The sequence below is a fragment of the Geotrypetes seraphini genome, chromosome 6 (genome assembly GCF_902459505.1).
Source record: "Geotrypetes seraphini chromosome 6, aGeoSer1.1, whole genome shotgun sequence".
NCBI classification, from domain to species: Eukaryota; Metazoa; Chordata; class Amphibia; order Gymnophiona; family Dermophiidae; genus Geotrypetes; species Geotrypetes seraphini.
Window position 1 is genome coordinate 56169191 of NC_047089.1, and position 16975 is coordinate 56186165.

At 40.7% G+C, this 16975-nt stretch overlaps 1 protein-coding gene across 3 annotated transcripts in view; it reads right to left on the reverse strand.

Moving 5' to 3' along the window:
• Positions 1–16975, reverse strand: part of POSTN (periostin) — a 137849-nt gene that overhangs the window by 64182 nt on the left and 56692 nt on the right. For all 3 annotated transcript variants that reach the window (XM_033950367.1, XM_033950365.1, XM_033950366.1), the window contains exons 8-11: positions 11616–11828; positions 3109–3243; positions 2734–2882; positions 229–365 (exon numbers count right to left, since the gene is read on the reverse strand). In XM_033950367.1, coding sequence (XP_033806258.1) covers positions 229–365; positions 2734–2882; positions 3109–3243; positions 11616–11828 — 634 coding nt within the window. The remainder of the gene's footprint in view (positions 1–228; positions 366–2733; positions 2883–3108; positions 3244–11615; positions 11829–16975) is intronic.

The following is a 16975-nucleotide window of genomic DNA, read 5'->3' on the forward strand; positions in this document are numbered from 1 at the left end:
GACATCATGTGCATATGACATCATCATGTCAACAAACGCGTATGCATAGAGGGCCTTCAGATTCAGCCCCGAGCTTGGGGACTTCCAAAACCCCTGATAAACTGCCAGGTATTGGAAATCCCTCCGGGCACCTGGACAGTCCTCTAAAAAGAGGACCGGCCGTCTGGTAACCCTAGGCATAGGCCTAATTTGCCTATGCCTTAATCCTGCCCTGGCAGTTCCTCTTACCTGAAGCGTTTGTCTCGTGACAGAGTGTCGAGGAATGAATTTTCAGATGGTTTAATGACTTTCCTGAACGTATGAATAGCACCGTTCCTTCCTTCCTTGCTTCCTCTTAACATGCACGAGTTTTCAACACACACGGACTGACGGCAAAATAAAAAGCAACAGCATCAGCATTATAAAGTTATGCGTACCAGCAATTTAAGAAAGCATATTTTCATTGCATTTGAAAACAGAGAGATGATATTTAAAACAAAATACTATGAATTTATTTTAAACAGGTCCTAAAATAGTTAAATAAATTCACAGACAGATATATTGCCTTTGTCTTCATCACAAGCAACACTTGTTAGATTTCCTAAGAACATAAGAATTGCCGCTGCTGGGTCAGACCAGTGGTCTATCGTGCCCAGCAGACCGCTCCTGCGGCTGCCCTTAGGTCAAAGACCAGTGCCCTAACTGAGACTAGCCTTACCTGCGTACGTTCTGGTTCAGCAGGAAGTTGTCTAACTTTGTCTTGAATCCCTGGAGGGTGTTTTCCCCTATAACAGCCTCCGGAAGAGCATTCTAGTTTTTACCACTCTCTGGGTGAAGAAGAACTTCCTTATGTTTTAACTTTTAACTTTAGAGAGTGCCCTCTCCTTCTGCCTACCTTGGAGAGGGTGAACAACCTGTCTTTATCTACTCAGTCTATTCCCTTCATTATCTTGAATGTTTCGATCATGTCCCCTCTCATTCTCCTCTTTTCAAGTCTATTTTCTAATAGAGATGTGCATTCATCGGAAACAACATAGGCAATGCCAATGAGCAAAGTCGGAACGGCATCTGAGCATGCACGGATGCAACACGGTGATGTGGCACACATGTGCGTCCATATGACATCATGGCGTCACACCAGCAGATGCCGTCCCAACGAGCAAACAGGCTCGTTTGGGGGCTGGGGTTGGGGCTAAGGGGTAGAACTCAGCTAGGGGCTGGGGCGGAGCTAGGGGCTGGGGGCGGGGATAGGGGTGTGTGTGACTCGGACGGAATAGGGCATGGTCAGGCGGGCCTGGGGGGCAGGGCCATGGATCCAGGTTTTTGTTTCCGAAAATCTGGTAACCCTACAATGAGCAGCCTAATGGTTAGTGCAACAGCCAGGGGATATGGGTTTAATTCTCCCTACAGCTCAGTGTGGCTCTGGGCAAGTACATAGTAAAAGTATAGTATCGTAAACTAGATGAACATAATTAATACAATATTTATAGAGTGTCATTATATCATCTTCCTGATCACATGAAATATATACTTCACCCTAAGCGCTGAAATATGCAAGTGAAAACAGAAAAGTCATAAGCCTTTTCCTAAACTGTGCTGTGTTTGTAATTATTGACCTATTCAAAGATAATGCATTCAAAATTACTGAACCCTAAACTGAAAAAAAATCCATTTATGAGTTTTACAGCGTTGGACTTTTTTTTATGACTTGGTACATCCAACAAGCATTGATTCATTGATCTCAAAGATCAAGATAAGAACATAAGAACAGCCTTACTGGGTCAGACCAAAGGTCTATCTAGTCCAGTATCGCGTCTTCACGGTGACCAATCTAAGTCACAAGAATCTGGCAAAAAACCAAATAGTAGCAATAAATTCTTAATAATGATGCTATACAATCAGGAACTTCATTATTAACTGCTTTGCGTACTAGGAATAAGATCTTAAATTTTTTCCAGTACACAATGGGAAGCCAATTCAATGTTTGCAATAATGGTGATAAAGATTCAGAATGATTTCCCACCCCCCAACCCCCATCAGTGTTATTTATTTATTTTAATAATTTCGTTACCATTTTATGTCAAAATGGTTTACAAAACTGTTACATACATAAAATGTTAAAAACAAATTAAGATAGTACTCAAGCTAATGCATTTTGAACTGTCTGTAACAGGTTAGAACAAGCTCCGATCCCATATAGGGAGGAGCGAGGCCAAATCGGCCGAAGCCGGAGCGAAAAGAAGGGAGGGGGGAGGAGGAGGAGAAGGAACCAATCAGCAAGGGAAGGCCAGGGGGAGGGGGGGGTTAGGAGAAGAGGGGGAAGCGGAAGGGAAGTCGCCCCTTTTCCAGTCGGAGACCCAGGGAGACCAGGTTTAGCACAGTCAATGATGGTCTTACTTACATTATAAGACGTTACAAAAATTCAAAGAGAAAAATCCCTAAGGGCCCCTTTTGCAAAGCGTGTGGTAGCAACACTGCCACGGTAAATGCACCAAAGCCCATTCAATTCCTATGGGCTTCAGTGAAAAGGGGCCCTAAAACATGAAAAACCGTGCATAGGTATTTAAAATTCAAATAAGGCTTCAAAAGACACAACAATCAAAAGTAGGCCTTCATGTAAAATTCAGATTTACAGAACAGAGCTTTGGTGGAATTTGGCACATACTGGAATGTCTAGTGTTGCAGCTAATCTTTATCTATTGCTATCTTATAATCACAGATGACAATTTATAATATTTGGAATGATTTACTTACAGTCCGGTATACAAAGACTCTGAGATTTTTATTGCCCAAAGTCTCTAGGTTCTGCCCATTGTAAAGCTCATTCAGAACAATTTTCTTCTTCAGAATGTGGTTCTGCATAATTAACTTGAGGGCACGCTGATCTGTTTTTAGAGTGTCATCTATAGATTTATAAAAAAAATATATATTTGAAAAAAATCATATGAAATGATTACTAAAAACATCTTCACTGGGTTATTAGTACTTTAGGACACATTTGATATTAAAATTATGATCCACAGGGCTGATATTATTTGAGATGCTATCTGCGTGAAGATACATGGATCAGATAATACAATATGGCAGTGAGTAACAGCCAAACATATGATTTTCATTAATTCTACATACCAGAGAAAGCACGATTGTGAGGAGCCAGAAGCGTATATTCTCCTTCTGGTTTTAGAGATGCCGCCAAGCCTAACTGAGCTACGAGGTCGGTAAAGGTGGTTTGCTGACTGCCTGCAAGCTCTATAACTTGTTTGGCTAAAAAGAATTAAAAAAGATTATTATATATTTCATTGGTTATATTTTTATATTAAACATTCAATACATTTAGGAGTAAAAAAGAGCTTAATCCCAAAGTAAATTATGAGTCTACCATGTAAACAACTAAGAATGCAAATTTACGAGAAGAAGGTATATTTATAGCAGAACATCTATAGAAGAAGTCAAAAAAATTCTTATTTTATATAGACAAAATGGACACCCATATGCATTATAAAATAGAGGGGCATAATAAAAAAACATCTAATTCCCCTTGTGGCCTAAGCCCCTAAACACTGAAAGTAGCAGCAGGCAAAATGTCCATTCTAAAAAAAAAAACCCCATCCAAAATGAGGGTTTTTTTGAGAATGGCCTACCTCTATGTTCCCACTATGGCAGGGACAAAGTAACCAAGGAGTCAGAAAAGAATGTAACTTGAGAAAAACAGACTGACTCTGTATATTAACACACCCCAAGAGCAGAAACTGCTATGCAAAAATTTTTTGCTCAGAGAAATGTAACTCTAAAGAGGGAGAGGAAACCCCCTCTTGGACGAAAAAGAGTTTTATCTTCCAATCATTGCTTAATAGATGCAAAAGCAATTCCCACTCAAGGGTGCGAATAGTAAAAAAACTGAATAAATCTCTTAATATTGCTGTATGCTTTCAAAAAACTTTCAAACAACTTCAATTCTTGCATTCAGGTTGACACTGGACACTTTACAGTCATGAGGTTGAAAAATAAATAAAGATACTTATCAGGGTCCCGACGCGGCCCCGTTTCAGTATCTGCTTCAGGAGACCCCGTCTGATCAAAGCTGAAAAGGGTAACAACCATAAGACAATTCCAAAAAAGTGTCGTTCTTGAAATGAAACATCTCTGTGCAACCTGTTGCACAGAGATGTTTCATTTCAAGAACGACACTTTTTTGGAATTGTCTTATGGTTGTTACCCTTTTCAGCTTTGATCAGACGGGGTCTCCTGAAGCAGATACTGAAACGGGGCCGCGTCGGGACCCTGATAAGTATCTTTATTTATTTTTCAACCTCATGACTGTAAAGTGTCCAGTGTCAACCTGAATGCAAGAATTGAAGTTGTTTGAAAGTTTTTTGAAAGCATACAGCAATATTAAGAGATTTATTCAGTTTTTTTACTATTCGCACCCTTGAGTGGGAATTGCTTTTGCATCTATTAAGCAATGATTGGAAGATAAAACTCTTTTTCGTCCAAGAGGGGGTTTCCTCTCCCTCTTTAGAGTTACATTTCTCTGAGCAAAAAATTTTTGCATAGCAGTTTCTGCTCTTGGGGTGTGTTAATATACAGAGTCAGTCTGTTTTTCTCAAGCTACCTCTATGTTCAGCAGTTTAATCACCACTACGTCTAACCTTAGAACACATTATCAACCAAAACATTGCCCAAGTCCCAAACGCCCAAAACAAGACCTTTTAGGCGAAAGAGGGGCCAATTCTTCGCCTAAAAGCTGGATTCTGTAACCGGCGTCTGTCAAAAGCAACACCGGTTACAGAATCCCACCCCCTCCGTAATGATCACGGCAGGAAAGATGCCTAATTTCTCCTGCCACCATTGTGATACCCCCTAACTACCGCAAACTGCTACAGGAGAGATGCCTAATCTCTCCTGCTGGTACCCCAACCCTCCTGACAATACAGGAAGAAGGGATCCCAACCCTTCCTGCCAAGGCGCAAGCCCCTGAACACCGAAAATACCAGCAGGAGGTAGCCCAACCCCTGCTGCCGAGGCATAAGCCCCCGAACCCCACGAACTCTGAAAATACCAGCAAGAGGAGCCCAGCCTCTTCTGCCGTAAGGCAACCTCTCAACTCCCTTCAAATACAGGCAGGAGGGATCCCAGGCTCTCCTGTCCATGGTGCATCCCTCTTGACCCCCCACTATTGACCCCCTGATCCCCCAATTGCCCCTCCAAACCCCCGAACGGCCCCCCTAACCCCGACACCCCCCTCAACTTATTTAAAGTTGGTAAGATGTATGGGTCCCAATCCCGGCAGGCCCGCCATCCTCCGAATGGTGGACCTGAATGGACCAGATATCTAAAGTCCCACCCATAGGAGGGGCCTTAGGCGCCTGGGCCAACCAGAATTGGCAGGGCCTTAGGCATATGGGGCCAACACAGCCCATGTGCCTAAGGCCCCACCCACACATGGGGCCTACGGCAACTGGGCCAATTCTGGTTGGCCCAGGTGCCTAAGGACCCTCCTATGGGTGGGGCCTTAGGCACCTCGCCCAATCAGGCCCTAGGCCCGCCATTCAGATGATGGCGGGCCTGCCTGCTGGCTGGGCTTAGGACCTATCCGTCCATCCAATTTAAAGTAAGTTGAGGGGGGTGTCGGAGGTTGGGGGGTGTTGGGGTTAGGGGGCTATTCGGGAGTTCGGGAGGGTTGATTGAGGGTTCTGGAGGGCGATCAGGGGGGTTGTGGGGGATGCGCCATGGGTAGGAGGGCCTGGTATCCCTCCTACCTGTATTTGAGGGGAGTTGGGGGGTTGCCTTCCTGCAGGAGGGGTTGGGCTCCTTCCTGCCAATATTTTCAGGGTTCAGGGGCTTGCACCTTGCCAGGAGAGGTTGGGCTCCCTCCTGCCAGTATTTTCAGGGTTCAGGGGTTCGGGTCTGTGCCTCGGTAGGAGAGGTTGGGCTCCCTCCTGCCGCTATTTTCAGGGTTTGGGGGGTTCGGGGGCTTGCGCATCGGCAGGAGGGCTTGGGGTTTTGGGGGGGGGGGTGGATCGCAATCACGGCAGGAGAGATTAGGCATCTCTCCTTCCACGATCATTGCGGTGGGGGGTGGGCAGGTTGCTGGGGCTGCTGAGCTGATCACGGCAGCCGCGATCAGCTCAGCAGCCCCTATTCGTAACTTATACCTGTTTTGACTTGATCTAAGTCAAAACGTATAAGTTCTGACTGGCCAATCTCATTAAAGTTTTGGCTATACTTGCTGTATGACTATGTCTAGGTCAGCCCACCTCCCGCCCTTTCCCCTCCTCTAAAAACGCCTCTTTTCGCTCTAGACATTCAGAAGCAGGGTAAAGGCCTAAGCTGGTTTTAGATACATCCAAAACCAGCTTTGATTATCGGTACTTGAACGATCTGTCTTTTTGATCGTCCAAGTACTGATTTTTTAACAGTTTTTTTGGGTTTTTTTTATTATTATGAGCCCCATAGACTTTTAGGGTAGCAGAGAACAATTTGCCTGTTAGAAGAGCTCTATCACAATTGTAAAGTTCCAGTTTGAGGAGGGAGATTATGATTATACAAGCAATCCTGCAGGAAATGTTGAAGATGCACTCAGCTAATATCATCTAAATTTAAGGGCCTTATTACAGGACATGGTGTTGGGTGTGTGGCCATTTGTATTTGTGGGCATGACCAAAGGGGAAAACTTATCTGATGCCTCTTCAGAGCACCTGAAGATCAAGGCATAAGAGGTTATTTTCATCTTTGTTCAGGTATGTAGAAGAGATAATAAAAAAGGAACTGGAAGGGACTGGAAGAGTGAATCAGCATGCTAGATCATAAGAAATACTAGTGATTTCCCCCAATCTTGAGAATTTCCTATCCAAATGAAATCTCTTTGAGCTTGCATAGAAGAACTAGGCCTCACCCCACACGCTCAACTCACTAATGTAGTAAAGGAAGTGGGAGGTTGTTCTCCTTATAAAGATGATCTATCTAGTGTTTAATTATTCCCATGAGAGCCTATCTCAAATTTTTCCATGGAGAATAAGAATATAAGAACATAAACAATGCCTCTGCTGGGTCAGACCTGAGGTCCATCGTGCCCAGCAGTCTGCTCACACAGTGGTCCAACAGGTTCAGGACCTTTGCAGTAATCTTCTATCTATACCCCTCTATCCCCTTCCTTCCTTTAAATTCCTCGGGAACTGGGGAATTCTTCTTAGTCTGTGTCTGCCTCTTCAGGGTTGGATATTTCTCTGAAGGATATTTGGTTGATGGTTACTAGAACTGAGGATTCCCTGAAACAATCTTAACTCAATTATGTGAATTTTTCCAAGGAGACAGTGGTTAAATTATCTGAGTAGGGTGGAAAATTGACTTGCTTGGAAGCAAAATTTGCCAAGATGGAGGCATATGTATCTAACATGCAATTAGAGGCTGCTTGGAATGTGAAAGACAATCGTATGGTCCATAATAGATAGGAAGTTTTGGAAAATTTGTATGGAGCTTAGAACCTGAGATTATTAAATTTCCCTCTGACTTTTTTTTTCTTTTTTTCAAACTTTAAAGGTGTTTTCTATATCTTTGAAGCTTCTTAACATTTTTTTTTAAGTATTGCTGTACCCTCATGCAGAGTTTCTGTCTGATGAGAGCATATATTATCTTCCCAGAGGAGTGAGAACTGGTGGAGAAGGGGAAGGAAGGGGTCCTTCCTGAATTTATGATCATAATTCTCAAAGGGCCCCTTTTACAAATTGGCGGTAGTGATGATGTTGCACCAAAACCCTTAGGAATTAAATGGGCTTCTGTGCATTTAACACAGCAACATTGCCACTGCGGCTTTGTAAAAGGGGACCAAAGTTAGAAGCATAAATTCATAAAGAGCAACTATAGAGAATGCACCGGATCTCGTTTCAGCAAAATGTGGTTTAGCCAAAGATGGGATAGATACGGAGTTCCCTTGGATCTCACTTCTCTGCTTGGCCTGTGAATTTTCGAAAATCATGGAAAGATACAATGGAGAACATTTTGTAGAGGTCTTAAATATTGATACAGGACTGCACGAAAAGCCAATGCAGAACCTTCAGCTATGGCGTCGTGTGGTAGTGCATCAGAGTGCCTGTCAAGAAACAAGCAGTAACATTTTGTAGGAACTGCTAAGCCTTAGGTGTATCTGAAATATCCCATGATAAAAGTGTGTTGCAATGATCAAACTTCACTTAAATCAAGCTCTGGATGACACACATATCATAGCATGGAATTCAGCCTACTTAAAAGCCTCAAGCAGGCTGAACAACCACCTTAATATCATAGCAAGAGAGTGAAATGGTGTGGTGGCCATGTCAGTCCACTTTCCAAGGTAATATATAGAAATACAATAAAAAAACAAAGGGAATAAGCTAATACCTTTTTTATTGGACTAGCTCAGTGCGTTTTATGATGAGTTTCAAAGGTAACCCTTCTTCAGATCAGAAATAAGCCAATAATCCAAGAACGTAAGTCCTTTGTTCAGTTTTGTCTAGTAGGTATCAAAATATTTTATCATTTTAATTTCAAAGATCTGGGCTTTCTTTCCCACTACTAAGACATTTAAAATTGCTTTGTCATCACTCTGTCTCCTGCTTACCCACCCCTCTTCCTGTGAAATTATCCCTGAAATGCTTTCATGGTTTCCTTATATATACTGATATTGGTCAACATTTGCTTATTTCTGATCTGAAGAAGAAGGGTTACCTTCAGAAATTAATCATAAAATGCATTGAGTTAGTCTAATAAAAAAAGGTATTACCTTATCTCTTTTGCTTTTTGTTTTATTTCTGTATATTACATAGTGAGGGAAGAAATCAGACCTGCTCTGAAATAGTAAGCTGCTTATCTTGTTTGTAAAAACATCAAATGCTGGTGAACGATGGTGAACGACTAAAGACAATGACTTCAGATTTAGAGAGATTCAAAGATAGCTGATTAGCTGCCATCCAGGACTGCATAGATTGAAAACATCTGTACAGTTTACGAGCTGCAACATCAAAGACTAATCAAATAAGAGGAAAAACTGAATGTTGTCAGCATAGGGTTAGTAATGGATATTTAGATCCTGGAATTTCTGGCAGAAAGATCAAGTAAAGATTGAATAGTAAAACTGATCATGCAGAACCCTACGGTACAGTACCCCAGTGCTTAAAGGATATAATGTGGAATATGAAGAATCCAAATGCACCTACTGGAACCAATTGGTGAGATAAGGAAACCAGAAAATACTGAGCCAGACAGACCAAATGATTCCAAATGTTGCAAAAGTATGGACTGATTAAGAATGTCAAATGAAGCAGAACTATCCAGCAGGAATATAAGAATGATCTAAAGCCTGTGTTATATTATCTACCATAGGTAAAAGAAGCATTTCCATACTTGGGGACTTCAAAAAGTCATATTAGAAAGGATCTAGTAATGCAGGTCATTCAACAAAGTTACTAAGCTATATTTACTTATTTACTTAGGTCCAACTTCTATAAACAGGCCCCCTAAAGGTGTCATTTTTAATTGGCTTAATTGCCTCTAATCAACGTGACAATTGATCACATAATTTAAAATCAATTAAAATCTCATTATAAAAAAAAAGACAGCACCTTCACAAATGGCGCTGGAACTGTGCCTACGGAAGCACCTACCAGCACCGAAAATGTAGGCCTACATTTCTGGCGCCTACCAATGAAGTGAATTGCGCCTCCGTAGGCACTTTAGATCGCCTATTGCCATTTCTGATGTTAAATTTAAACTAAACTATGTCACATGCTGAAGAGAATTTACATCACGCTTGGGGATTCTCAGAACGCCACTCTGATGGAATAATACAGCGTGGCAGCACTCCTCATTGATTCCTCCACATCGTATGTAGATTTTTTTTTGTGCAACGTTGTAAATTTTCATGGGCAATATTGTGACTTATTCTTTACGTGTTTTTGTCTTTGCAATATTTCTCTTTCCTTCTACTTAAACTCACTTATTTATATTCATAATAACATTTTTTTGTTTCATATTTTTGTTCATCATGTTCATCTTAGCATAAGTTAAATGTAACTTAGCTTTGTAATGTTGTTGCAGGACGGGGTAAATGCTGCAACTACAACAAAATGTATTATAAAAATATCCAAATAAAACTGAGATTTCCAGTTTTATTTGGATAATTTTATAATACATTTTGTTTGTTGTAGATGCGGCATCTACCCCGCTCTGATGAAGAATTGAAACGCGTTGGTGAGGACCAGTGCAACAACATAGAAACATGGAAACATAGAACATGACGGCAGAAAAGGGCCATGGCCCATCTAGTCTGCCCACACTAATGGCCCACCCCCTAACTACCTCCATGAAGAGATCCCACATGCTAATCCCATCTTTTCTTAAAATCTGGCACGCTGCTTGCCTCAATTACCTATTATGGAAGATTATTCCAGCGATCAACCACCCTTTTGGTGAAGAAATATTTTCTGGTGTCGCCATGAAATTTCCTACCCCTGATTTTCAACGGATGCCCTCTTGTTGCCGTGGGTCCTTTAAGGAAAAAGAGATCCTCTTCCACCTCGATACGGCCTGTGACATATTTGAACATCTCGATCATGTCTCCCCTCTCTCTGTGTTCCTCGAGTGAGTACAGCTGCAACTTACCCAGTCGTTCCTCATACGGGAGATCCTTGAGTCCTGAGACCATCCTGGTGGCCATTCGCTGAACCGACTCAACTCTCCGCACATCTTTTCGATAATGCGGCCTCTAGAATTGTACACAGTATTCCAGATGGGGGTCTCACCATGGATCTGTACAACGGCATTATGAACTCGGGCAAAGCTAAGTTACATTTAACTTATGCTAAGATGAACATGACAAATAAAAATATGAAACAAAAATAATGTTATTATGAATATAAATAAGTGAGTTTAAGTAGAAGGAAAGAGAAATATTGCAAAGAGAAAAACACGTAAAGAATAAGTCACAATATTGGCCATGAAGATTTACAACATTGCACAAAAAAATCTACATACGATGTGGAGGAATCAATGAGGAGTGTTGCCACGTTGTATTATTCCATCAGGGTAGCGTTCTGAGAATCCCCAAGCGTGATGTAAATTCTCTTCAGCATGTGACATAGTTTAGTTTAACTTTAAAGGGTGTGAGTATAATATTTTTGCCAGGTTTTTTTGAGAGATTTCTGATGTTAGCCATGCTCACAGTGGCATTAGGCATCCACAGAAGCACGATTCCACTGCTGATTTTTTTAGGTGTCTTGAAACTCAGTTAAAATGTAATTTCAACGGGATTTTTTTTTTTTCTGAATTTGGTTGCCTGGTTAGAGAATCCGGACATAAGTGGGATCCTCTAAAGAACATATACTCTTTATACAATCGTGCTTAGCGTTGATCTTTTCCAGTACCCATTTTTGAGTGCCATTTATAGAATCTAGCCCTAATTGATTTAGGTGCACTATTTACAGAATAGCTCCTAACATTTATGCATGACTGTGAACTATTGGTTCCAATTTTTGCACATCAGCGCTACTATTCCAAAACCTAGATGCACTATTGGTATCTAAATTTAAGTGCCATCATAAAAAATTTACATTTTATACCTCCATTAAATACTTCTCCTAAAGCAGATTAATTTTGCTACTCACCGGCATCAGGAATCAACACCTGATCAACTAGATGTATGACACCATTGCTGGTCACAATGTCTTTGCGTTTAACCATCTTGACTCCATTCACTGTTATGCTGTCACCATCACAGCCCATTTCAATTGAATCTCCTTCCAAAGTTTCATACGAACCACCACCCATAATGGCTTCAGAACACTGGACAGAGTTGAGAATATGGTACTTCATCAGAGCTATGAAGATAAACAGAGGAAACAAATATCATTCGATGCTTTTTAAATAAATATATACAGCATATATATATATATATATATATTGGTCCAGTGTCATTATACCCCTTTATTCCAGCTCAACAGAATGGGGTGGCAACCAGAATTATGAACCTTCATTCACAATTACCTGGGTGTGAGGGAGTAAGGGGTTCTCCCTCACTAAGGATGCAATTATATGGGCAGCAGCAGGTGCTAGCCCAAAAGGGGGTAAACATGTCCCAGACTGCACAGAGCTCTGCAGCTCAGAACTGAGCTACAAGAAGGGAAGTAATGCAACCCTGTTAAGTCAGAGGGGCAGGACTCAGGTAAGTTAAGGTTTTACTTTTTTTACTTTCACATTGTATGTATGCACTGATGATTTTATATTGTGTTTTATTCCCTGATTGTCCAGCACTTCTTGTTGTAAACCGCCTCTAACTATTATGGCTTTGGCGGTATATAAGAATAAAATTATTATTATTATTATATGCCCTAGTCTGGAGTGATTCAGAGAGGTCCCAGAGAGAGAGATCCCTGAAGAAGAGACTTCCCTGAGTGGAGAAGTCTCAGAGAGAGAAGATTTTCCTACCAATGGGTCGGAGTAGAGCTCTGGGAAGAAATGCTCATGGGCTTGACCATGGACTCGTTAACTTGGCCGAGCACACATTAATCATAAGGCAGAGATGGAAGTTGTGGATAGAGTTAATTGTGGGGGTGAATAGGTAAGGGGAAGAGTTTAGTAGGTTTAAATTGGTGGGCAATGGAAGTGGAAGGAGTTAGGTGTGGGAGCAGGGAGTGAGAAATTTTGGCAAGGGATTTTCTGTTGCGAGGGAAAGCAGGTGGGAGTAAGGGTAATGGGGGAGGAAGGGTAATGGGTGAAAAAGTCCCGCCTCTTCCTTCCTAACTTGTTTTGTGAGTGTAGTTTGGGGGCTCTGCTTGGAGTGTCACAGCTTTGGCGGAAATGGGAAGGGGGGGGGGGTGATGGTCAGTCATTTGGATGAAAGATTATGGTTTGCTTGAGTGCCTCGAGCACTTTGGATTTTCAGGCTCTTCAGTACTGTGAGCAATGGAAGAAAAACCCAAGGTCTCAATCCATCCTCTTTTTTTTCTGGAGTCATATGGTAACCCTAGTTTTTGGTGTACCTTCTAAAGTTGTTATACTGTGAGTGTTTGGGTGAATGTGCACAGGGATCCTGGATAACTCGGACTGGATTGTCACACTGGGTTATTTAACCATAGTTTATTTCCTTCTTCTCTCCTTTCAAGGCTTCAGAGTGATGGTCTTTTGGCAGGCAAATACTCTCCCTTTGGAAAATGTAATTATGCACACATTGTCCTTGAATCCGGCTGTGAGAAATTGTTCAGGCTTCCCTTAAACCCATTTTGACCCAGTGTACAACATCTGGCTTGGGAAATGAACTCACTCAGTGCATTGCCCAGGGCATTGCCCTGATGCTAAACTACTGGGAAAGCCCCCCCCCATGGTTCAATGAGCTGAAATAAATAGAAAATGCAAAACATTTTCATTTTTCATGTTTGCGTAGATACATATGCACAAAAAGTATGAGAATATTTTTATTAGCCCTGGATATAAGTTGTTATTTTTCTGTGATCTATTTGTCACCGAGCATGCAGAGAAAGTGATTTTTTAAAATCATTTCTGCAAGTAAAGCAGTACTTTTATTATTTTTTTCTTTAAAATCCAGCATAGTACCGAAAGACTGGAGGGTGGCCAACTTATTGTCAATTCTTAAAAAGTGTTCCAGAGGTGATCTGGGAAATTATAGACTGGTGAGTCTGACGTCAGTGCCAGGCAAAATGATGGAGACTATTATAAAGAACAAAATGACAGACCATATACATAAGCAAGAGGCTACTTCCTTTTTTGATTTTAGAAAATTGTTATTGATACATCTGTTTGATAGGTTGATATCTTAATGCGTTTTGTTTTAAACTATCTCGTTTTTTAATTAATGTATTTTAATTATATCTGCCTGTTTTATCTGTATGTTATTTTATTTGCACTGTATGGATCAACTTTTCCTGTTGTGCACTGCTTTGAACCTTTTTCGTATGGTGGTATATAAAAATTAAATTATTATTAAATTATTATTACTAGCATGGATTAATGAGAGAAAGCCAGCATGGATTTAGTCAAGGGAAATCTTGCGTCACCAATCTACTACCTTTATTTGAGGGGTGAAAGAACATGTGGATAAAGGTGAGCCGGTTGATATTGTGTATTTGGATTTTCAAAAGGCATTTGACAAAGTACCTCATGACTTCTGAGGAAATCAAAAAGTGATGGGATAGGATGTAATGTCCTATTATGGATTAAGAACTGGTTGAAAGATAGAAAACAGAGAGTAGGTTTAAATGGTCGATATTCTCAATGGAGAAAGATAAATAGTGGGGTTCCCCAGAGGTCTGTGCTGGGACCACTACTTTTAAACATATTTATCAATGATTAAGAGATGGGAATAACTAGTGAGATAATTAAATTTGCTGATGACATAAAGTTGTTCAAAGTTGTTAAATTGCAAGAGGATTGTGAAAAATTACAAGAGGATCTTGTGAGATTAGGAAACTCGGAATCAAAATAGCATATAACATTTAATGTGAGCAAGTGTAAAGTGATATATGTAGGAAAGAGGAATTCAAACTATAGATAAATGATGCAGGGTTTCACATTAGTAGTCACTGCCCAGTAAAAGGATCTAGGTGTCATCATTGAGGATATGTTGACAACCCCCAGTTCAATGTGTGGTGGCAGCTAAGAAAGCAAATAAAATGTTAGGAATTATCAAGAAAGGAATGGAAAACAAAGATGAAAATGTTATAATGCCCTTGGATCGCTCCATGGTACAGCAGCACCTCAAATGCTATGTGTAATTCTGGTCGCCTTATCTCAAATAAGATGCAGCGGAATTAGAAAAGGTACAGCGAATAATGACAAAAATGATAAAAGGGATGGATATCTTCCCTATGAGGAAAGCGGCCAGGGCTCTTCAGCTTGTAGAAGAGATGACTCGGGGTGATATGATTGAGGTCTCTAAACTACTGAGTGGAGTGGATAGGGTAGATGTGAATCACTTGTTTACTCTTTCCAAAAATACTAGGACTAGGGGGCATGTGATGAAGCTACTAAGTAGTAGATTTAAAACAAACCAGAGAAAATATTTCTTCACACAACGTATAATTAAACTCTGAAATTCATTGCCAGAGAATGTGGTGAAATCATTTAGTTTAGCAGGGTTTAAAAAAGGTTTGGATAATTTCCTAAAAGAGAAGTCCATCGGCCGTTATTGGGGAAATCCACTGCTTATTCCTAGGATAAGCAGCATAAAATCTGTTTTACTTCTTGGAATCTTGCTAGGTACTTGGAATCTGGGTTAGTGGTGGCAGAGGTGGCGGAGACAGAGACTTTGTCTGAATTCAAGAAAGCGTGGGATAGGCTCATGGGATCTCTTAGAGAGAGGAAGAGATAATGGTTTCTGCGGATGGGCAGATTGGATGGGCCATTTGGCCTTTATCTGCCATCATGTTTCTATGTTGCCATGTTTAATGACCCCCCTCCCCACTCCCTATTTTGAATGTTTCATTTCGGAAAATGGCTGTTTACTTTGGACATTTTTAGCACAAGAACATCCTTCTCACACATTTTTGAACAGGAGATCCTGACATTTTTCCAGTTTGAATATGGCTATGAGAGATACGTTTTTTAGACACGGATGTTCTTTTGAAAATGCCCCTCTGTAGTGCTATATTTAGAGATATGTGACGCCATTTCCTGATCTCCATGTAACCCTTACTTGAAAATGTAAAATCTTTGACATATCCTGATAGCAGCGTTTCTATTTGAAAGAATATTGCATTCTGAAAACCATTGTGCTCATGGAATTTATTTATAAACCACTATCTGAGATACTACTGCAGGAAAGATTTCCAGACATCCTGCTTGTAGTGTTTATCGTCAATCATTTGACAGCTCCTAGTTTTCAAAAGCAAAAACATCCACAGCATTCTGATGCCACAATAAAGTTCCCCTAGTGAACTCTCTTTCTTTGAGGCTATATTCTAGGTGTGATGTTCGAGTGTTCTAAGTTCTACAACGTCAATTTTAAATGTATTTTAATAAGAAAAAATGATAAATGTGAAGATTTATCTGGTTGGTTCTTGCATGCAATGGGATAAATCCTGTTGAATAACAGACTCTAAGAAAATGCATGCTGTATCTCAATATGACTCACCTTGAACTGCTATTAATCATGTGAGGCGTGTTCCCCACTTGCTGTTAAAGATTTGCAGTAGAGAATGACACAGGGATAAATTTGTCCCTGTCCCCGCAGGAACTCAATTTCCCTGTCCCGTCCCTATGAGTTTTGTTTCTGTTCCTGTCCCATTCCTATAAACTCTGCCTTAACCGCACAAGCCTCGAACACTTATGATTTTAAAGTTTTTGACGGTTGGACAGATGTGGACAGAGATTGCAGGAATGGGGCAGGGACAAGAAAAGAACTTTACGGAATGGGATGGGAAAATTAGTTCCCGCGAGGACGGGGAAAAATTTGTCCCCAGGTCATTCTCCAATCTGTAGGCCAATATTCTAATGACCTAGGCATTTATTTCTATTATGCTTATCACCACAGCCTCATTTTATTTGTTCATACATTAATTTATACGGTCAAATGTTGCACATTTAGCATGGTTGGGGGATTTAATCTAAACAGAAAATCCCCCCAAAGATATCCTACTACTTGTCAAAGGAGGAGAGAACACAAAAACAAACCTAGTAATAAACTTAATCTTATACCCCATTCAACCCACGCTAAAACTCTTTGGAGTACTGATTGACAGAAACTGTACCATGCAACCACAAATCAACAAAATAATAAAACATCATTCGTTACGTTGAGGAACCTAAGACAAGTTCAAAAATTCTTCGACAGAAGACAAGTCCAACTTTTGGTACAATCTCTAATCCTTGGCCTAATGGACTACTGCAACATACTATACCTCCCCTGCCCAGCGACCATGATAAACAACTACAAACAATACAAAACACAGTCCTAAGACTCATCTATTCACTGAAAAAATATGACCACATCACAGAGGCATTCCACGACTCA